This window comes from Amblyomma americanum, chromosome 7 (genome assembly GCF_052857255.1).
Source record: "Amblyomma americanum isolate KBUSLIRL-KWMA chromosome 7, ASM5285725v1, whole genome shotgun sequence".
In the NCBI taxonomy this organism is placed as follows: domain Eukaryota; kingdom Metazoa; phylum Arthropoda; class Arachnida; order Ixodida; family Ixodidae; genus Amblyomma; species Amblyomma americanum.
Genome location: NC_135503.1, coordinates 140,891,348 through 140,914,030, shown reverse-complemented (window position 1 = coordinate 140,914,030; position 22,683 = coordinate 140,891,348). Strand labels below are relative to the sequence as shown.

At 48.7% G+C, this 22,683-nt stretch overlaps 1 protein-coding gene across 5 annotated transcripts in view; it reads right to left on the bottom strand.

The window, feature by feature from the left end:
• Nucleotides 1-22,683, bottom strand: part of LOC144096627 (sodium-coupled monocarboxylate transporter 2-like) — a 66,927-nt gene that overhangs the window by 13,893 nt on the left and 30,351 nt on the right. For all 5 annotated transcript variants that reach the window (XR_013306790.1, XM_077629448.1, XM_077629447.1 and 2 more), the window contains 6 exons: nucleotides 22,616-22,667; nucleotides 20,925-20,992; nucleotides 17,505-17,662; nucleotides 13,127-13,267; nucleotides 11,009-11,138; nucleotides 1,167-1,255 (listed from right to left, as the gene is read on the bottom strand). Coding sequence is in view for 4 of the 5 variants with exons in the window: in XM_077629448.1 (XP_077485574.1) it covers nucleotides 1,167-1,255; nucleotides 11,009-11,138; nucleotides 13,127-13,267; nucleotides 17,505-17,662; nucleotides 20,925-20,992; nucleotides 22,616-22,667 (638 nt within the window). In the remaining variant the exon portion in view is untranslated. The remainder of the gene's footprint in view (nucleotides 1-1,166; nucleotides 1,256-11,008; nucleotides 11,139-13,126; nucleotides 13,268-17,504; nucleotides 17,663-20,924; nucleotides 20,993-22,615; nucleotides 22,668-22,683) is intronic.

Below are 22,683 nucleotides of genomic sequence, written 5' to 3'. Positions count from 1 at the left end.
CCAATTAGCACACACAGAGAATCAATAGGCTAAGTATAGCGCACTTGCAGCGCCTCCTTACTGGAATTTGGTATTAAAATTTGTGTTTCAAATCAATAATTCTTTTATTCGGGTAAAATTTGTTTGGGCTTATCCAATGGTTTCGCGGAGATCTCTGGGGTCGTCAATGCAACAGAGAGTACAGAGGCGACCAATCGCGGAAAACACGACCGAATACGGCCCCAATAGCTTTAGCTCAATTAATGTTCGTATGAAATGCAGAGCGGGCATTAGTTTCTTCAAGAGACTGCTTTCCCGCAAATAATTGTCAGTAAACTATTCGCGGCAGTTCGAATAAGAGTATTTCCCGCCCTTCGTCTAGATGAAATATGTGGTTAGAAATAATCATTCGTAGCAGTGTCTAGTAGAACGTCGCGGAGGCAGACAACTTCCCACTGATTTTCTATGTGCAAGTTTCTATGGCGTCTTGAAAAAAAAAAACATCTCTATAAGAAAGGATTCAAATGTCATGTTCCGAAAAAAAAATATCGTGCTGGTCTGGCGACTTCACGGCCCTAATAGCTATAACTGCTGCTTTTCAGCCGCGTCCCTGCACTATGTTATAACATTCAAATGCACAAGCTGTTATAAAACACGTGTTTCAATCACTCAATCAGACCAGCAGATATCAATATGCGGCTGCACGCAGAAGCCAAGCACTTATTCTTAAACCCTCCTCCCTGCTAAAATATATGCGAGAAACTCAGCTTGTCGTGAAAGTTATACATTTCGCCACCATCAAGGAGTCAAAGTTATAAATATAGAAAATTCATACAACTACTTCAGGGCAGCACGCCAGCGGCTGTGCACTCGCCTTTCTCACTGTGAACTTCTTTTTTTTTATTTTAACAAAGTTGATTTCTCTTCAAACATTTCGATATTAGCGAGTACTGAGGACAGATTATTTCTAGGCAACAGCGATAAACAATGTAACTGGAGCGAAAAAGCCGCCTTTAGTAGTACGACGACATCAGGCTTAACTGGAACACTTGCGTAGTATATTGCTTTGGTTACACGATCACTCCTGACTGCAAAGGAATAAGGAAAGGCATCGTAGCCAACGGCTCTCTGCTCCAGTGCGAGCAAATGGTCACAATTTCAATAGGTGTGGTGTTCAGCGCAGTTACCTCGTCGCAGCGCTGACTACACCAGCCATGAAGAGGCCGACGAATCCTGGTATGTGTACGAGGTTGTTGTTGATATAATACGGAAGGATCTGGAAAGAAAAGGGGAAAACGAAAGCCTGGAACGGAGACCTTAGGAAACTCTAATACCGGGCCAGACAGAACCACATCAGCACAACAAAGAATGAACGGAGAAAAATGGGTGTTCTAAAAGCGTTATTCTTTTCTATAAAAGCGTGCAACGATCCGGAGAGCTGCACCTGCGAAATAAAATATGGGATGTGATGTATGTCACGAGAATCATTTTGCACTTTCTTCCATGTGCTGATAAACAGAGAGCGGTGTAACAGAACAACCTCGTATTGCAGCGGCAGCCGAGCGTTGCACAGCTTGGATTCCGACTACACTTCATCGTCTTGATTCACCACTGCAACGTAATTTCTTTTATGGGGTTATTTCTGTGCATCTCTGTCGAAAATGAGCATGGACATCCATAAAGAACACTCTATAGCTTTCCTGATCGATTGACAAGGATTGTCTTGTATGCGTTCGGCACTTATGAAATTCGTTGTGTTTCGAATACCCTCATGGGCCGCAGAGAATTTTAGACGGGATGGGTACGCTTAAGAGAGCGAAATATGTGATTCAAGGCAGAGGAAACATGAAAGTGAAAGTAACTACTACATGTGATTATCACATAAATGCTTGGTTTTGATTTTATAAGGTTTAACGCCCCAGAGCGACTGAGGCTATGAGGGACGCCATAATGAAGAGCTCCGGAAATTTCGACCCCCTGCGGTTCCTTAACGTGCACTGACGTGGTCCAGTACACGGACCTCTACAATTTCGCATCCATCGAACTGCGACCGCCGCGGCCGGGATCGAGCCCACGTCTTTCGGGTCAGCAGCCGAGCGCCATAACCATTCAGCCACAGCGGCCGCCCTAGCACATAAAAGGGTGAACACGAAAAGTTTAAAAAAGTATATTGGAACAGATGTGTTGGTTAGATGCTGGAAAAAGGCGATCAAGGAAAACATGCGATGAGTACAAATATTCCACAGCAACTGCCACATCAGGAAAAAACAAGAGCAATTACACATGATCAGCAGTGTAAAAACGTCAAAGAAAGAAAAATACAATAACATCCACAAAATCCAGAAAATACTAACAAGGGGAATGCAGTAAGTCATAAATAAGACAAAACCCATTACAGGTAGAAAATGAAACTGCAGACACCCAAACCCAAAACAGGTAGGACCGAGCCTATGGTGAACATTATTATGCTGATAATCTCTCTTTATATTAAACAATTTCGTCAATTTATTTAGCAACCACGAGACAGCTGGCGCGCAGGAGCCGCCGCCACCGCTCGCTCCGCCGCCGCCGCGCGCACCGCGCCGGTCTGCGCATTCCAGAGGAGTCACGTCATAGCCGCAGCAGACGCACTGGCGCCGGCGCGTGCCCAGCTGTGCTCCTCCGTTGCGCAGTAGCCAAGTCTGACGGTGCGCCGGAACCGCTTAAAAATGCCTCTCATTTTGTGCGCATGCGCAGAGGTATCAGTGGTGGTATAGACCTCCTTCACCCCGCGACGTCACGAAGATGCGGTGGCGCTGATGTCAGCAGCGACTTTCACGTGGTAGGCAAAACAGCTACGGCCAGTCGGTGCCTACAGCAGCTGCTGCAGCTACCGGCGGTTTCATATCATGCCTGCCCACTGCAGAAGCAGCATGTATTGATCAGCTGAATCACTGTTCGATCCACGTAGTAGCACAAAAGGAAATTTAAATTAGCCCCGATGGACTTCTCGCGATAAATACCGCATTAGTAAACTGGCTAACGGGGAATGGGCCGCGGTACTAAAGCGCGAAGTCTGGGAGTCGATCGGCACTGCCACTGAATGTACTTATTAGCATGTAAGTTACTGCGTTCCTTCACCTGAACATCAGCATAGTACGCTTATAACTGCGCAATGAAAAAAAGCACGTATGTAGCTGCGCACGCATCACCTTGAGCCGGTGTGCACGGGGCCCCCGCCGGCAGGTTCACTCGCTCCCAAAGAATGCGTTCTTTTGTTAATAGCACAGCATGTTTTAATGGCACGTTTTATGGCATTTGATATTGTAACGAAGACAGGACCGGCACAGATCACAGTCTCAGCGAAGTCCAGCGCACAGCAGGGAACTCACAAGATGGCTGTCCGAACCACACACACACTTCGTCTTTGTCCACCGGCATACGCACACTTCGTCTTCATCGTCGGCGCACTCCCATGAGCACGCGCCGTTACCCCCTCCATCAAGGCGGCGGCCCGACGCCGGAAACGAACACGGACAGCAAAGGCAATGTTCGGTATAGACGGCGGACGGCAGAGAATACAGAGAGCTGTTAAGCTGGTAAAGCGGCGGGTTGCAGCCTGTCATGGTAGGGCTTCATGCGCACCACGTGGACAGTCTCGGTCGGATGGCGCCGACGTGGTGAGGAGGTCGTGTCCCGGGGAAAAACTTCGTATGTGACATCACTTATACGACGAACCACCTCGTACGGACCGAAGTAGCGTCGGAGGAGCTTTTCGGAGAGTCCGCGGCGGCGCACAGGTGTCCATACCCATACAGAGTCGCCGGGCTCGTACCGAACGCATCGGTGTCGGAGGTTGTAGCGACCAGCGTCGAGTTGTTGGTGATGTCGAATCCGGCACCTTGCGAGTTGGCGGGCTTCTTCAGCCCGCTGGACGAATGTGTCAACGTCAGCGTAGGGGCAGATGTCTCCGTCGTTGTGAGCAGCGGGTAGCATAGCATCCAGCATGGTAGTGACACACCGTCCGTAGACCAGCTGGAAAGGTGTAAGACGGGTAGTCTCCTGTTCTGCCGTATTGTAGGCGAAGGTTGCATAAGGAAGAACTTCGTCCCACGTACGATGCTCAACGTCGACATACATAGCAAGCATATCTGCAAGCGTCCGGTTGAGGCGTTCAGTCAAGCCGTTTGTTTGGGGATGATAGGCTGTTGTCTTCCGGTGACTGCTGTGGGTGAGTTCGAAGAGAGATTGCATTAATGCCGCCGTAAAGGCGGTTCCACGGTCCGTGATGACGACTGATGGCGCACCGTGACGCAAGACGATTGATGTCATAAAAAACTGAGCCACTTCTGCAGCACTAGCGTGGGGGAGCGCCTGTGTCTGGGCGTACCGCGTTAAGTAGTCCGTCACCACAACAATCCATTTGTTCCCAGAGGAAGACAATGGGAATGGGCCCAGCAAGTCCATGCCCACTTGTTGGAAAGGTGTTGTAGGCGGTGGGATGGGCTGGAGAAGCCCTGCGGGTTTAACTGGTGGTGTCTTTCGTCGCTGGCAGTCACGGCAGGTCCTCACATATTGCTGGACTGATGAGAGCAACTTTGGCCAGTAATACTTCGCACGAATGCGGGCATACGTCCGCGTAACACCCAAATGGCCAGCCGATGGCTCGTCGTGGCAGGCGTGCAAGATTTCTGGACGGAGTTCGGATGGCACAACCAGAAGAAAGGTTTCCGTGTTATGGACGAAGTTCCTCTTGTAAAGGACGCCATCTCGGAGACTGTAGGAACCCAAACCTCGAACGAAAAGCCGCGGAACAGCGGCGTTAAGGCCCTCCAGATGCTCGATGAGCGGACGCAACTCTGAGTCAGCCCGTTGACGCCGGGCCATATCGGACGACGTGACGAGAGCAAAAAACGGGAAGTCGTCCTCCGTTTCGGCCGGAGCAACGTCGGCAGGTGCACGTGACAAGCAATCGGCGTCATTGTGCTTACAGCCGGACTTGTACACTACCGTGATGTCGTATTCCTGGAGGCGAAGGCTCCATCTCGCAAGCCGTCCCGAAGGGTCTTTGAGATTGGCTAGCCAGCATAACGAATAATGGTCACTGACAGCTCAAAACGGGCGATCATAGAGATATGGTCGGAACTTGCTAATCGCCCACACTACCGCAAGGCATTCCTTCTCTGTGGTAGAGTAGTTTGCCTCTGCTTTCGAGAGGGAGCGGCTGGCGTACGCTATGACTTTCTCGTTGCCATCCTGCCACTGAACGAGAATACCGCCGAGACCAACATTGCTGGCGTCAGTATGAATTTCAGTGGCAGCTCGTTCATCAAAATGGGCGAGTATTGGGAAAGTTTGTAGGCGGCTGCGTAGCTCGTTGAAGGCAGATTCCTGATCATCATGCCACACAAAAGATACATTGTCTCTAGTAAGCATTGTAAGGGGCTCGGAAATTGTGGAAAAGTTTTCAACGAAACGTCTGTAATAGGCACAGAGGCCCAGAAACCTACGAACGGACTTTTTGTCGGTTGGGCGCGGGAACTGTGCCACAGCGGCAGTCTTCTCCGGGTCACGACGCACTCCGTCAGCGCTTATCACGTGACCAAGAAAACTGAGCTCTTCGAAACCAAAGTGACACTTTTGTGGCTTTATCGTCAACTGTGCCGCACGGAGCGCCTGTAACACCATTCGCAGCCGGTTGAGGTGTTCCTCGAAGCTAGGAGCAAAAATGACAACATCATCAAGGTACACTACGCATGTCTGCCATTTCAGCCCAGAAAGAACGGTGTCCATCATGCGTTGGAAGGTTGCTGGCGCAGAACAGAGTCCAAAGGGTAGCACTTTGAATTCATAAAGGCCGTCAGGTGTCACGAACGCTGTCTTCTCTCTGTCCCTTTCGTCCACTTCGATCTGCCAGTAGCCATTCTTAAGGTCGAGTGAAGAAAAATATTTAGCGTCCCGCAGTCGATCCAAGGCGTCGTAGATACGTGGAAGGGGGTAAACGTCACGTTTCGTGACACCATTCAACTTCCGATAATCGACGCAGAATCGCAAGGTGTTATCTTTTTTCTTCACCAATACCACAGGCGAAGCCCAGGGGCTCGTGGACGGCTGTACTACGTCGTCTGCAAGCATTTCTTGCCCTTGGGATCGTATAGCCTCCCGTTCCACCGGCGACACTCTGTACGGGTGTTGGGATATGGGGCTAGTCTCCTCGTTGACGATGATGCGGTGTTTGGCTACCGGGTGCGCCCTACCTTTGATGTCGTGGCGAAGCACTCTGCGAAATCGTGAAGGAGCTCTAACAAGCGCTGCTTCTGACCCACCGACAAGCCGGGATTAATGTCCACGGTAGACAGAACGGTTGCTGCATCGCGTCCGTCCGGCGACGGTATCTCCAGAGCACATATTTCTACGGGCTCAACGAAGTCGGTAACGTATGCGACGGCCGTTCCTTTCGCAATTAGCTGGAACTCTGTTCCGAAGTTGGTGATCAAGAGTGTCGCAGAGCGATCCCGTAAGCGAACAAGCCCTCTTGCAGCGCAGATTCCTTTCTCGAGTAGAAGGCTGACGTTTCTCTCTGCCATAACGTCTCGATCACCGGGCGAGTCACTTTGCACGGGGACCATCATGCTGCACCGCGGAGGCACCGTCACGTCATCAGCAGCAATACGCAGGGCGGGTATCCTGGAGTCGTCTGGGTCGGCTATTTCAATTGCTTGCGTCGGCGAAAACGTCACGCGCGGCTCTTGTAAATTGATAACGGCGCCGTTAGCTTGTAAAAAGTCCAGGCCGAGAATGACATCGCGCGAACAGTGAGGTAGGACAACAAAATCACAAACGTAAATAAATCCGTCGATTGTAACTCTCCCCGTACACCGGCCAACAGGGGTAATTAGGTGTCCACCAGCTGTGCGAATCTGAGGCCCAGTCCACGCGGTTAAAACTTTCCTCAGTTCCTTTGCTAGCTCGTTGCTCATAACCGAATAGTCCGCTCCCGTATCAACCAATGCCGTAACCGCTAAATCGTCGATATCGACCGGTAAGTTCGAAGCTGCGCATCCTTTGTGATCGTCACGTGTCCTCGTTTGAGAGCCGTCGTCTGGTCGGGAACGCGATGGAGGATGTTCGGCTGTTCGCTCGTCAGCGGCCTTACCTCTGCAGGCCGCTGGGTCTAGTTTCCCCGGCGAGGACTCGGTGAGCGGCTGAAACGGCTTGTCGAAGGACGGGGACTCGGCGAACGATAGCGGGTAGAGGTTGGTGGGCGGTAGTCAGGGCGAGGGAAATCAGTGTGAGTGTGATCCCGGCGCGTTGACAGGTGCTCCTCAATTTCGCGGGACCGTTCGCCATTGGGCGGACAGGGGACTCGCGGATGAAATCCGCGAATTCCAGCTCGACGATAAGGGCACCACCGCAAGATATGGCCAGCCTCACCGCAGTGGTAGCAAAGGGGCCGCTGGTCAGGTGCCCGCCACACGTCCGTCTTCCGCAGCCTGGCTTCGGGCAACACAGGGACAGGCGGGGGCCGCGGCTGGAAAGCAGATGCAGATGGGCTGGTGCTCCAAGGGGTGAGGTCGCAGTTCTGTCGGAGTACCGACGCGTACGTCTGGCGCGGGGGCGTCGGTGTAAGGGCAGCAGGGGCAACAGGTTCAGGAACCACCTGCTGCACTTCCTCTCGGATAATTTGTGCTAACGATGGAAACTGCGGCTGCGACTGGGCAGAGAGGCGCATTTTGTGCAGCTCTTCTTTGACGATAGATCGAACCAGCTCCCGAAGGGTGTCAGCGGAGTCGCTGGAGGCTGGCGCAAAGTCGGCAGTTGATACGGTGTTCACGGCGCGATTGTAATAGCGGGCGCGTTGTTGCAGGGTCTTTTCGACGGTAGTGGCCTCCGATAGAAACTCCGAAGTGGTGTTAGGTGGGTTTCGCACAAGCCCAGCAAACAGTTCCTTCTTTTATCCCGCGCATCAGGTGGCGCACTTTCTTGTCCTCGGCCATGTTTGGATCCGCCCTTCTGAACAGTCGTGTCATGTCCTCATAATACATTGCGACGCTCTCATTGGGTCGCTGGTGCTTTGACTGCAGCGCCGACTCAGCTCGTTCCCGACGGTCGGTGTTGACGTAGGTCGCCAGCAACTGGCTACGGAACCGTTCCCAAGAAGGAAACGTTGTCTCGTGGTTCTCGTACCACGTCCGCGCCGAGTCGTCAAGAGCGAAGTAAACATTGTGCAGCTTCCGCTCCGCATCCCAGCCGTTGTACCTGGCAACGCGCTCGAACTGGTCAAGCCAGTCCTCCGCGTCCTCAAACACTTCGCCATGGTAGGTCGGCAGCGTTCGCGGCTGGAGGACCAGGAAATGAGCAGCTGAGTTCCCGTTGTCAGCCATAGCTGCCGCGTCTCCGTTGCTAGCCATAGGTGCCGCGTCAGTCCTGCGCGTCGCAGCTGGAGCCCTGGTCCTAGGGGATAACGGACCGTACTCTGGTGACTGAGCTTGGATTCGGCGGCTCGTACTGCGATGAATCGGAGTCAAATCCATGTTCATAGAGAGCCTTCGGGGCACGTAGATGTTGGAAAGTACCCAGCACCTCCACAAAAAATGTAACGAAGACAGGGCCGGCACAGATCACAGTCTCAGCGAAGTCCAGCGCACAGCAGGGAACTCACATGATGGCTGTCCGAACCACACACACACTTCGTCTTTGTCCATCGGCACACGCACACTTCGTCTTCATCGTCGGCGCGCTCCCATGAGCACGCGCCAATATTTACTAGAAAGTGTTTCTTAATGTGACACGTAATTATTTGATTCGAGTAGAAAGAAGTCTGGGAAGTTCATGCGCGGTCACTTCGGCGTGCTTAGAATAGCGTGCCTTAAGTGTGCTAAAAGCCGCATGTTTTTTCATTGCATCATGCATGTGTCATGTTTCATGATGCAGTCCATGACCGCGAAGCTTGTTTGGAAAGAAGCAGCCGCAGGTGTGCTACTAACAGACGTGTTGAGATTGAGAGGGGGCGCTGCAATGAAAAGTATTTTCGTTATTTATGCACGCGATATGAAAATAAATTTGGTGCAGATATGAAATTGCTACGCTAGTTTCGGTAATGCCTTTTATTTTTAGCTATACCTGGTGCAGTTGTTGGGTAATTGTAATTAACACCCTCGTCAAGTCACCTCAAGGTCGTAACTAATTGAGTAGAAAGTGCGCAAATTTTTTATGCCAGCATGTTCACAAAGCCCTGTTCTGTATATTACGCTATTACTTCTTTTTTTAGATGATCATGTACTTATGCATGCATAGTTACGTGAAAACGTTTCTTACAAAAAAGGCGAACATAATACTGCACGTGTAGGAAAAAAAATCGAGAGATAAATTACACTCCTCAACGTCTCAGGAATTGTTTGCGACAAATAGAATCATTCTATTTTCATGCGGTACGAAATTACGAAGGTGTGAGTGATGCCAATCGCAGAAAATGTGAAAGGTCAGAAAACGAACCTTATAATTAATGTTTATTTCCTCGTTTTTGGCCTCATCGCTCGCGCTTTGGTCAAAGAAATGCGGCCCTGAACTCAAAGAAAGCCTCAAAGGAATTACCTCACAATTTTCGACGACACCGCATCTCGAATGCGTACATTATAAATTTCTACTGAATATTTTGCTATAATTTTTCGTCACGAAACAGAACACCCCAGGGCTAAGAAAGAAAATATTTCCAGAAATCAAAAATTTTCACCAAATCGACCTGTTTAACAAAGGGAGAAGTCGCCCTGGCTGGTGCGTGATCCTGCGGAAAAAAACAGCGCTTAAGCGGGGCAGCTAGAGGAGAATAAGGACACGACGCTGTCCCCACTTATCGCACAGCACGACACCTACGTATGTCAGCAGACGGTGAGCGCATTTCTGCTCCGCCGAAAGATCGCCAGCACATCCTCTCACTACTGTCCCGAAGCAAAATCATTCTGCCTAGAGCATAGTGTCAAAAACTTCCTATTTTATTCAATGTCATGCGTAGAAATCAACGGCAGAAACGCTTTCTGTTTGCTACTAACCATATGTACAATACACAGTGGCGAACTATTTCTCTGAATACGCCGCACGTGGCCAACGCGAGCTCGTGTACTTCAAGAAATTACTAAGCTGTAAACATCAACCATTGCTGTGATTTGCAGAAACTGAAAACGCGCCTACATGCCTTGAAAATCCGCGCTCAACACCTCTACGCGACGACACTCCCTGGCCTTTTGCCTACCACGAGCCCGCTAGCGACTGCAGCGCCACCTCGTTTGTTTACGAACATGCAGGAGGTCTATACATACAGCGAGGCATTTGCCAGTGTAATATAGCCATGGAGAAGAAGAGCGAAATTGCTGCTCAGCGGCTCAGCGTAGCTCACGCTACGTATATCCTGGCATAGCCGTGCTAAGCCACTGCTAATTTTTTGTTGTAGTTTCCGCGGGCGATGCCATAAAAAATAGCACGCAGAACTGCCACAAGTCACGTGTGCTCACAAAACAATGACGCGTACATCAGGACGTTCAACACTATACGATTACCACTCTCAATGCGGCTGACGATTTCATCTACGATGTTATAAAAACCTTGAAAGGCGACTTCTTGCTCTATTATTGCGGGATCAACCATTTATCTTGCAAGGATTTGTCATGTCGACTTGGCTAGCAGCACGGGTCCCAGGTCGAGCTTAGCCATTCAAGTCGGTTCCACTAAAATGTCCAGGGTGTTGTTAACGCGCCTCGCATAAAGTAGCCTACGCGACCTCCAACGCAGTCACTCCTGATTTTTGTATTTAATGGAAACAGAATCTTTCTTGGCATGGCCTAAAGATCTGAAGGTTTCTGATAAAAATTAGTCATCAATCTGCGACGAAAATTCAAGTTCATTGCGGTGTTCTTTTAGAACCAAGCGTACATTAATTTTTGACCGGCAGAGCTCCGCGCCCGGAAAAGTACCTGCATTGTGATACTTTATTATATTGTAATCATTGGCAAGGCCGGCGCTGTTTGTTCCAAAATTCGAGAATAAGCAGTCTCACTTGGTCAAGACTGGTGATCGCTCCCGACAGGCCAGGATCGCATCCGCGGTACCAGATGGTCAGCGACACACCCACCAACAGGCCCACAGAGTAGACGAGGAAAAGAAGGAATGTGCCTGTCACAACGGTCCTGCATGGAATAGCGACAGCTTTTGAGGAAATAATATGCATACTCACATTAAACCGTTAGAACATTGTGCTACCCTGCAGTGTGTTCTTCGAAAAACCTTCAGTATGAAAAATGGGAAGTCAAATCCTGGTCGTGCCGCAGCTCCATAACGAAGTAAGGCTGTAGATATAGTCGTGGACAAGCTAACCTGTGGCTACAGAGCAACGATCAAAAACCTCTGGAACAAGAACTAACAACATCGCCTTCAGTGCCGACGTTGTCGGCAACCGACGCCTGCAGTGGGTCTCTCGCCAAAAAATTCTTCATAATATGCTGCTTGGACACAGGGACCGCATAACCGCTCCGTCGTCGACTTCGTCGGATCGGCCAACCTTTCCTAATTTCGTTAACCATCATTTTCTTTCAGCATCATTACATGCCTCCTTTTATACCTTTGGCAATAAATGTAAAAAAAAACAGTTAACTACGAGATAAACATGGCCAGAATGACGCTGCCTGCGTCTCACTTTGAGCTGAAAGAGTCCATGATTATAGCAATATTTATAGGCACGTAGCAAAAATTTATAATTATTTTTCTCGAGAACGATACAGCAGCACGAAATACAAGTGCGCCCTTCGGCTCATATAACATACATTATGCAGATCTAGACACGCCTGTCGGCACTTCTGTGGCTATTTGTACATTGTTATTGGTTCACGCATTCTCGTAGCTGCACGGCGCCTCCCTATATTTTTTGATGGCTCCCTCGTCAATTCGCATTTTCTTGCGCGTTACTGAATCATCGTGGTCAGGATGACATACAACGTGCGACCAGTAACAGAGCGCACTGCACGGTCAGAAGGTGGCGTCGACATGCTTTTCGAACCAAAAGATGGCTATGCCACACCACCAAAAACAGCGCCCGCCATGAGCTTACCTTCCAGCTTCTGCATTGCCTTGAAGGTGTATGGCTTCTTGTCGAAGCGATTAGACGTAAGCGCACCGATGAGACTGCTTGGCGTGGTCGAGAAAATACTGAAGATGTTGGGTCGATGTGATTTCACTTGTCACGATGATTTGCTGGTTTCGTTCGGTGTTCGTCAATTATTTGTGAAACTTAGATTATCAGCGGGGAGGCGTGGACCGAAAATAGCCGCTCACAGCTAAGCACACGAACGACAAGTGCATCGAAGCAATGCCGCAAGCACAAAACAATGAATGCTTGAGAGTTGCTGAACAGGCTGCTCCGATTTTCTGCAGCCAAAGAAACACCCAACAAAGATTGCTATTCCTGCCCGTTCAAGGCAAGGAGAAAGCGAGAGGGAAACCTCAGGGACTAGCGCGTATCTTTGGTATGGAAGTACCCTCTCATCTTCCGCATCATGCGTGTTGCATGTGAAACAAGTTGCAGCTGCCTGCACGCCCGTGTGTACCACGGCGTTCATAATGTGCACTTGTCATTGTAATGGCGCGCATTGACACTAAAGAGAAATCTCATAATACATTAGTAAATGCAAAAAATGTGTTTAGGCACAAAGCAAAATTATGAGTGCAGCCATACATTATGCCACTATAGTTTTGTTTTTGCGCTGCACACAACACAGGAAAATGGCGAATGGCCAGCCCTGCCTGTAGGTGGTGCACTTTTCTTATTTTTTGTTATTGCCCTGCTTGTTCACAAAAATATTACGTCAGTTTTAGCAAGGGCCAACCAAGTAGCGTTTTGGGGCTCACTTTTTTATCCATCTGAAAGAGACATGAGTTGCTGGAGCATGGACATCCGCCAAACATTGCAAAAGACATTCCAGACGTAGCAACTACCCCCCCCCCCCCCCAAAAAAAAAGAAAATAAACAAAGAGAAGAGATGCGACAGGACAGGTGTCCATGTCTTTTTGCGCTAGCTGCTATGTCAGGATTCTATTGCCCACTAACCGAATTAAGGGCCTTAACAAAAAACATCCCGGCCATAGAGAGACGGCAAAATATGACACATGGACTTCGTAATACCGTTTAGCATCTTTTAGTGTCCGAGACGCGAGGAACCTTTGGACGACCATTTGGTCCATGCACATCCGGTAGAGGGCCAAGGCCGCCGTGCCCAACACGTAGGACCAGATGTTTTCATCGCGTGTCAAGTCGAAACTGTAACTGCAAAGAGGAAATATCGTCACCATCTGTTTGCATAGCATCATTTGGCAGCGATAGATGTATGGGTGTCAATTTTGATGTGTTTATATCATTGTTTGTTGTTCTCCGTCCCTTTACAGTGGGTCCTGGCCATTAAAACAAAATCTATGCAATCGCCCATCAACGTCCGAAGGAGATCCTAACGTTAAACCTGGTACACCACTTTCTTGTTTCTTTACTATACTGGCTCCGTGACAAGGAAACTAACATTAGAATACACAATCCATTGAAAGTATTATAATACTCACCGCAAAGGAACGCGCCCGTGTTTCATTTCAGTTATTGTGTCCAGGAACGCTCCACGGAGAACAGTTGCTTGAAGATGGCTATATTGAATCCCTGTATTGAACCACACTCTTTTTACATTACTTAGCCTGGTGTGGATACTACATGTCGACATTATTGAGTATCAGCTCCTACGCGGTCAGTTTTCTTCTGCATGAAAGCGCACAAGAGTCTGAGGAGCCTCCCGTCACGGTTGTCCATAAACTCGTCGCAGCTATCCGATCAAACGCAAATCTGATCCGACCAGTAGAGCAGTGTAACACCTCAAGAGTGCCACAGAAAGACAGCTCACTGGTCAGCCTTGCTGATCCGCGCCATGTAAACGTGGCCAGACTTCGCAGGTGGAGAAACGCGCTTCGTACTAACGCAGCCGCAAAGTTTCTTCAGCGGCAGACCCGGCTGCCCCGCGTGCTACTTCAACCAAACCACCAGGTCAGGCCCTCCAAGGAGGTGCAAACTATATACGGCTCCTCTATCGTGGCCGGTGTTTTCGGCTCCTAATGTTATACTCTCTAGCGTCATGCAAGAAGTTCAGCGTCCAGCAAAGTCGCGTTCCAGCACGCGGAGCAGTGGCAACTTCAAGTCATTTTAGGCGATTGCGCAACATATTGTTACGTGGCGACCAGCCGAAGAATGCGGCGATGAGATGATGTTAATGGCGGCTGGCCAAGCGCGAGGGCTCCGTCCTGCGCCACTGCCAGCTGCGTCGTCTTCGTGACACTACCCGGGGCTGCGGAGCGGTCTTCCACATCGTGGATAAAAGATACCGACGAAGAGACGCGCTCGATGGTTATGGGTTCAGAGGACAGTAAAACAGAAAGGCATGGTGGTGAAGTGCTGGCCACCACGATGAAAAAGATGGGCGAATGAATCCAGTCTGAAACACGAAGCTCCCGATCCGCAGGTCTCCAGGAGCCGACGGCTGAAGCCCTTGGACGCACCGAACGGAAGGGGCAGGGGGGCTGTGTCCTCACGTGTGGGCAGCGTCTCGGGTCGGTCGGGTCATGGGTCGGGTCGCTGCAGCGTCTTCATGCCGTCATGTCTTGTGATCAAGGCGGGGGACGGGGCTGGCGTGAGTGGCGAGGTCGGTTCTTGCTTGGCAAGCTGGGGCATGGCCGGGCAGCGCGGATCAGGAACTCACGGCCGACGACCACGGCTGGCGGAGGATGCCGAAGCTCCAGGACCAGAATAGGGATGATCCCAGCACCTCCACCAAATGTTCCGTGCGACCAGCCGAAGAATGAGGCTATGAGATGATGTTAATGGCGGCTGGCCTAACGCGAGCGCTCCGTCTCGCGCCACTGCCAGCTTCGTCGTCTTCGTGACAATATCAGTGCCATGCCACGCGACATCCAATATCTCGCTTCGCATGGGCCAAAGGAGAGTCTCATCTCCCGACCTTTTCTTGACCCCGGAAAGCCGACATCCGCGTCTCGCCAAACGCATGTCATGGAACTCAAGTTCGCCCTCCTTTGGCCGTGGTGCCGCGAAACATATCCCCACGATCCTACGCAGCCACCTCAATCTCAGCGCCGACACCGGCTCTCTGTCACTCGCCACGTCTACGCCCGATGGCGAAGTGTACAGTTATGAAATTTATGAGCGCGAACACGGCAGAGCACGCTCGATAGCCTCGAACCCTACTCGTGGCGATACGTGGCGGACCCATTCATAAGCAAATTGGAAAGGGAGATGTGTTCTTCGGCTTGTCACAACCAGGCAAGGCGGCATAGCCCTTTCCACCGCGTTGCGGAAAGCAGCCGTCGCCTATCGCCACATACAGGGCTCAAGGCTGTCTGCCACGCGCTCCCGTGCTCACGCTCATAAATTTCACGACTACGTAGTTCTACAAGCGATACGCAGGCACTGTAGGCAGCCCCGCTACCGACAATGGTCTCAGGTTAGAAAAATTGACCCGAAATCGCGCGCAACTAAGAGCTTCGGCGTCAAGTCCTTACATAAGACTTGCGAATAATCTTCCATCATAGCTGAATGAACTTTGGCCGAGTCCTGCATTAAGATAAACCTGGCAGTTGAAATAAAAATAAAAACTCACCAGCTTATGTCATGTAAGAGCCATAATCTCTGCAATTATGGGTCAGCGTCACCTAGATCGGTGCCAAGAATTATAATGGAACAGTTTATCTTTATGCACTTAGTAATCATCTGGAAACTAAGAATTTATTCGAAATTTGTCAACGTCGTTTCTGTAAGTCTCTTTCTTATCGCTCTCCACTACACTGCTTCGCCGCTACCGGTGCGACTTTGCGTTTGTCACTTACTGCATTCTTCTTCAGTTCGCTACCATGTCTGATGCTGTTAATCGCACCTTACTTTCATATGAGCTGAGCATGCTATATTGACCGCAACACACATCCTTTTTTACTTGACGTGTAGAGTGCGCAGCTACTAAAATTTACCTTTGACGTCACCGTAAACCGGTGTTCTACAATGGTCAGATCACAGCCCATCATTATACCTTATTTGGTATACGTGATTGATTTATCTGCTCATGTTCCCTCTCAAATCTGAACGTATGCAGATTATTCCGTAATTTTGCGGAAATTCGCCAACAGTTGATACGTTGCATTTCTTCAAGCTACCCCAGATTGCATATTTCGCGGGTGTGATACATGATGAATGCTTTTAAACCCTAAAAAATGCAAGCCAGTGAAAATTTCTCATAGTAACAAAGCTAGCCGCAACTACTTTATCAATAACATCGCTTTAGGGTCTGTCAGAGCGTAGAGTAAGTTTGGTGTCAATATGACAAGCAATCTGTCCTTGTTGGTCCTTCTCCGTCCTAGAGGCAGGAATACCAGACGGGAGAGCAGAAAGAGGACAGAGAGATGGACACAAGTCAGTTGTACGACAGTGCTGTATATGCGTTTGTGTGTGCTTGAAGCCTCCCTGTTGGAGCTGCCCGTCCCAAGGTGACGGCTAAGTACGGTATCGCTTTTTCCAGCCCCATGTCCGCGCAGACGAAGTCATGCTGCCATTTACAGCCCAGCTTCAAGGTCTAAAGAAGACCCGCATTCAGAGCCGGTGATTTATTCGCCGTGCGAGGAAATCCAGAGGAAATTGTAAGCGCCGAAGCAAGAACCCACTTGTGCGTATGAAGGTTCTAGAAAGAAAGCGGCAATGGTCCTGTGCCTTTACTGTTTTCCACATCGTCTTAAAAGAAGGTTAGCGCTTTTGCTAGGCAGAGCTCCTTTTTCCCCGAACGACGACGTCGGCACTCTTCGCGCCAGCATAAAAACGCGGGCAGAAATTAAAAGAAAGGTGTAGGTACTAGCAGTGGTTGAGGTCATCCAAAGCACGTAAAACGCTCTGTGCAAACCGCGGTGGTTCACGCCACTGCGATTTCTTGCTGCAGAAGTTACACAGGTCAAGCCCGCATATGTCTTAGCGCCAAATTAAATGCGGATGCCAGTTATTTAAACACCTTTAACGCCTTTCATATTTCCAACACTGCAGAGGAGAATTGTGCGCCGATGTTTGAGCCCACCGAATTCATCTGGCATAGAACAAACAACATTACGAGAGAGTACTCTGGTGCCCACTAGAATAAAAATAAGATTGCACGTTCACTATTCGATCCACTCTTGTAGTGCGCAAAGAGGAGGCAAGCCCCTGAAAAGATCGATTCATGAGGCGTTCTGGATGTCCGCACCCGGAACGCATGCACAGCTTCTGTGCTTGCTTACTGCTTTTCTGTTGTTTTGTTCTGTTTTTCATGCACGCTTAATTAAAGGTCGGCGCCCAGTCTGGACGTTTTCCCCTGCGTTCTTACTCTTCTGGTTGCCTGTATAACAATAAATCGGAACAAGTCTACCCTGTCCAACCTCGTTGTTAACCTTATACCGCGCACGCAAAAATCAGTTTTAAAGAACAAAGAGTGAAGTAGACTTACTCTGCTACGTATTTCTTCGCATCCAGATCACCCACTGGCTGAATTGTTGAATTCGAAGAGAAAGAGTCCATCAGTATTTTGGCGATGATGGTGGTGGGAGCGATCAAGATGAACAAGAACTGCATGCAGTCTGTAAACACTACGCCACGAAGCCCGCCCTGAAAAGAGAACGTATACGTACAAAGTGATGTCAAAAGTTTTCACAAGATTTCTCTGCTTCCAAATGCGGACGCTGCGAAGTAAGAGCGCGCTTTGTCGTATCTTTCATATTTCGTATTTTTCACGCGAAAGGAATCGCGTCCACGTGCGCCATCGTAGGATTTAGATGTTGGAGAAACAGCCCCCGATTACCCATGGGAAGAGCGAAATCCTCTGCGTGCTGAGTGATGTCCTTTCAGTTTTTCAGTTTCAGTTTATTTATTTCTTGCTACAGAGAGCACTGGGCCCCGGAAAAAAAGCGGCAGCTTGACAAGCTCCCGAGGCCCACAACATCCAGCAACAGTGGCGCCATTGGTCACATGCAAACAAGAAAGGCATACATAAACCTAAGGCATGATTCACAATCTATGAACAACGGAAGCACAAACTAAAGCGCGCAATATAACATAAAGAACAAGTAATATACAATATTCAAAGCATGCACTGAAAGCATTATTTAAACATTCTATATGCAGAGATTATAGCACTTAATTTCACAGGAGTGAGCACATTGACAACGCATAAAACTTCGCTCGCGTGCGCCGGGTCGGAAGAAGTCAGTCGAGCTTTCTGGAAACTTCTCTCCTCGCCTGAGCAATGTCGACGTGCGTCCTGGCCGGAGGATGAGAGGGTGGTTGTACTGTTGATATTAAGTGCATGAGCGCGCCTGCCTTGAAGCGAAGTCACGAAGATGCGACGCGCCCTTTAGAGGAAGGACAAGGACGTTCAGCGCCAGTTCAGCGCCAGTCCAGCGCCATCGGTTAGCCCGTGCGGTAGTTATAGCTTCGAAGAAGCGCTCCCGCACGACTTCCGGGTCAATACCACTCGTCCAGCCACGGACCTGCGAGCAAGCGCGTTGCGGTCGCGGGGGGGGGGGGGGGGGGGGGGAGGGGGTTGCTAAGTGCCTGGGAGGCTCACCGAACATATCATTTTCTGTCACAAGAGGACCTTCTCTGAATGTTTTAAATTGGAGGCTTCTGTGTATCTTAAAGTGATAACGTTAAGGCTCCCGTTCTGCAGAAAGCCCGGTGTTGTCGTAGGCGTCGTGGGGAAAAATCCTCGGATGAGCAACCTGGGGGGGGGGGGGGGCACCAAGGTCACGTCATCTTGTAGCGTCACCACAACCTGCCCACCCGATTGAGAACAAACCGACCACCGTGGCAGGTGGCAGTTGAATTAATGATGGTTGCGAGAGGTTGCTCCGGAACAACAACCTAGGTCGCACAGGCCCCACTGGGGCCGCACCTGCCATTTTAGTGTGGTCGTGCATTTCTTAACTGCTGCAACACTGCGATTGGAGTGGTATGAGGATTCCCTGGTATCTATGAAAGTAAAGTCGAGAATGAACAATTCTGCTCGTATGATCATTAACCCATTAACGCTATCGCATAATACCCTTACGGTGGAGCTTAAGCGTACCCTTCAATTTCTGCCCCTCCCCTAGCCATCTGCATTCAGGGACGACCAGCGCTCCTCCTCCATGCTATATCGAGACTACACTTGTCTAAGTGCATTACAGCGTTCTGCCCACATCGCTCCTCCATTTACCTCAACCGTTCCTCATACTGAGCATTACTTTATCTTTCTCTTGCCTGAAACTCAGATCATCGCATGCTTCCCTAAATCACTTCGTCCCTCATACAACCATATGCTTCTAAATCGACCCTGCTAAACCTCATTTATTCTATTTCAGGGAAGAAATTGGCGCCATATTTGTTCTGTAAACCAGCGTGTGTAAACATCCGACCCAATACCGCAGCGAATTATCAGGTTCCATGAGCCTTTTCACATCTGTTACGCCTCCAAAAGTCTTTGCGCTCCATAAGAGGCGCAATTCTTCTCGCCTTGTTTGTTATTGTGACAGCTCATTTAGTTCTTTGCCACATTTATTCAGATACCGTCATAGTCGCATGACTCCTCTGTAGAAAGGCCGAAATTAAATTCATTTTTCTCCTCATCATTATAAAACTTAACCGCAGAGTTTTTCGCGATAAATTACAATCCTAAATTCTCCAGCTGCCAACAAGTCACATCCGCCACGTACTAGGGGTATTTCCGGTCAAAGAGGTCAAAATACATCTTACCCGATAGATGAGTTGTTTCCCTTTGCCCGAATCGCCGGACGTGAACATTTTTTTTTTTACAGCGCCCTTCCTGGATAAACTGTCTCGTCGTCGTACGGAGCAGCCACCCACTCTATACAGGAACGCTATCCAGGGGAGCCTGTGGCGTTAAGGCTGCCTGGGCTGACGATTTAACGCTCTACAGGATGCTCAACCTGTAGCCACGCAATCAAGGCAGACATGCGCCATCTGGGTAGAGAAGCAGCGCGTTCTCGAAAGTGCGCCTTCAGAGTTTGCATTATGGAGAGAGACTGGTGAGCAGGCGCTGTTGTGCGGGTGCAGCGCAGCTATTCCTTCCTTCAGCCGGGCATACGAGAGACAACTCTGGCAGTTCTCACTCGCCATTTCACACATCTTGTCCCATTCATTCTGTCCTGTCGGTGGGAGGCCATGGGACAACGTCGCCTGCGACATACTAAGTGGATCACTACTGGCGCCGACTACGCGACTCTCCTCTTGGTCGCATGATTATCCTGGCTAAGAACCCTGTACTTGCTCTGAATGCACTTCCCATAAGAGACTATCGCTCGTGGAAGTGTTCTGTCGCGAGGAACATCTCCCTGGAGAGCTTCGACTAGAGTACATCGCAGTGCCAAGTTTCCGGTGCTTTCGATACCAAGGAGCACAGCGAATATAAATGAAAAAAAAACTGCTCTGTCTGCGGATAAAAACTGCCCCCTACTATCCTCCCTCTTCAGCTATCTCAGCACCAGGTGCGGTCGTGACTTGGCGGTGCTGCACAATTTAGTCGAAGCTCGCGTGGTCACAACAGTTCTTTCCAGAAAGTACATGACAAAAGTAACGCAATCTTTTAAAGAAGTCTGCATTCTAACAGCATGTGCAAAGCGGCGTACACAATCTCTCAGGCTGTCTGCGGCTGCTGTTTTCACTTTACTAATTCTTTTCTCATGCACTTGTACGCATACTGCATCGCTACCCTTTGCCTAAGCATGAAGGTCTGCGTTTTTTCTACCTCCTATGTGCCATGGACTTCTACCAAGTTGACAGAATGAGAAGCTGCTCGAGAAAAGCGATAATGCTAACATCAAGGAACTGTTCCAAAAAAAAAGTTCTCCTGATTGCTACACAACACACTTACCAGAGCAGTGTAAATGGTTGCTGACAAGCCGATAATGATGTTGCACCAGAATAAGGGCGCCTTCAGTACTGAAATCATTGAGAACCCGCTGTTATCAAAGCATGTTATAAGGGTTACTAGCAGTCAACAAAAAATATTTATAAACCAAAAGCAAACAGATAGAAAACCACACCAATGCTCTTTACCTATGTATGTAGAGCGCGTAGTTCACTTCTTATCTGCCTTGTAGGAGGGCATGTACCTCGCTACTTCAAGATTGCTAGCTTTCTTCTACTATCGATTCATAACATTTGTTTTCTAGCTCGAAAATGTCATGAAAGAAATGACCATTTTTCAACTGCAACAATACACAGATGTTCAATGGTGTTCCACTGTTGGAACTCTCGCAGCGTTTTTGGATCGTTATTTTGTATTCTTCTGATAGTTTTGCAGAAATGATCTGATTTTACTTCTTTTCTACCTTTCGTTAAACAATAATATGTATCCGGCTTTGATATCATTCATAGTTTTTTTCTTTTATTTTATTACTCTATTCAGCCCTTTTAAGGTGACATGCTTACCTCAAATCTATAGGAGCCAGGGTGATTTCAGTAGACCGCTTTCACTTCGCCTTGCATGCTATCAGTTATGACACGCTTAAAACCTCTTATCGATAAGTTGCGTTGGCAACTATTGATCTTTTCATCAGAAAGAATTTCCTGACGGCCATGTTTGATAGTCTTGCCGGAGCTCTGTGAGTGCGAAAAAATTTTGCGCAAATATCTTAACTCAAAGATAAATTTGTTAATTCCCGCTCAACTTGGTACGAAGAGATATTTTAGCCAAATAACTTGCAGGCTCCTCAAAAGTGTAATGTGTGAGTGAGGGTTTTAGATATTACACTTTTTATTTTAAATGAATATTTAAACTACAACTGCATAGAAACAGATCAGGAGTTAGCATGGAAGTAAACAATAACATAACTGCAAAAATTTTTATGACAGCAAAAGTCGTTTTCAGAGAAAACATAAACAACAAAAATTATTTGGAGATACGGTGATAATCACATTCCTAAACACGGCAGGATCTCTGCTGTTAATAATGCTATCTGAAAGTCTATTCCAATCATTTCGGGCATGAGTCGGGGCATACGTGCTTAACGCTTTGGCACGACCGAAAATACGCAAAAACTGCTGTGATTCTGTAGGCCGTAATACGTACGACACGGCTGTGACAACGGCAGGGTTTTTCCAGGCTGACTGTAGATGATTTTATGAAATAAACCAAGCATTTAGAGAGTTTTAAATTATTATAAAGACGGAATCCACACCGACAGCTTAAGTCACACTGAATGGGTATAATAAAAGCCAGTGATAAAATGTGCGTCATTGTTTTGTATTTATTCAAGAAAATTTGTTAGATATGCTTAAACGGACGACCATATAGGCGGTGCAATTTCTAGCTGTGAACAGACGAACGTCTCAGAAGCTAGTTTTCGATGTTTAACGTCAATATTATGCTTTACCTAACCATATGTTTTTCTATGAGCACCGACCAAGAAAGATTACTAGCAAGGTGTGTGCATGAAAACAATTACTTCTCGGTAGAGTTCGCGTAACTGCGCACTTTCGTCCCAACGCGACCTCTAACGGCAGCTAACTGATATGTCCGCAGTTATTGCATAAATTCAAAAGACCAAAGTTCAACTTTACCTGTGACAAGCGTGAGGGATGCTGCAAAAATAGACATCGCGCCTACGCTTTGCTGCAAGATAAAAAAA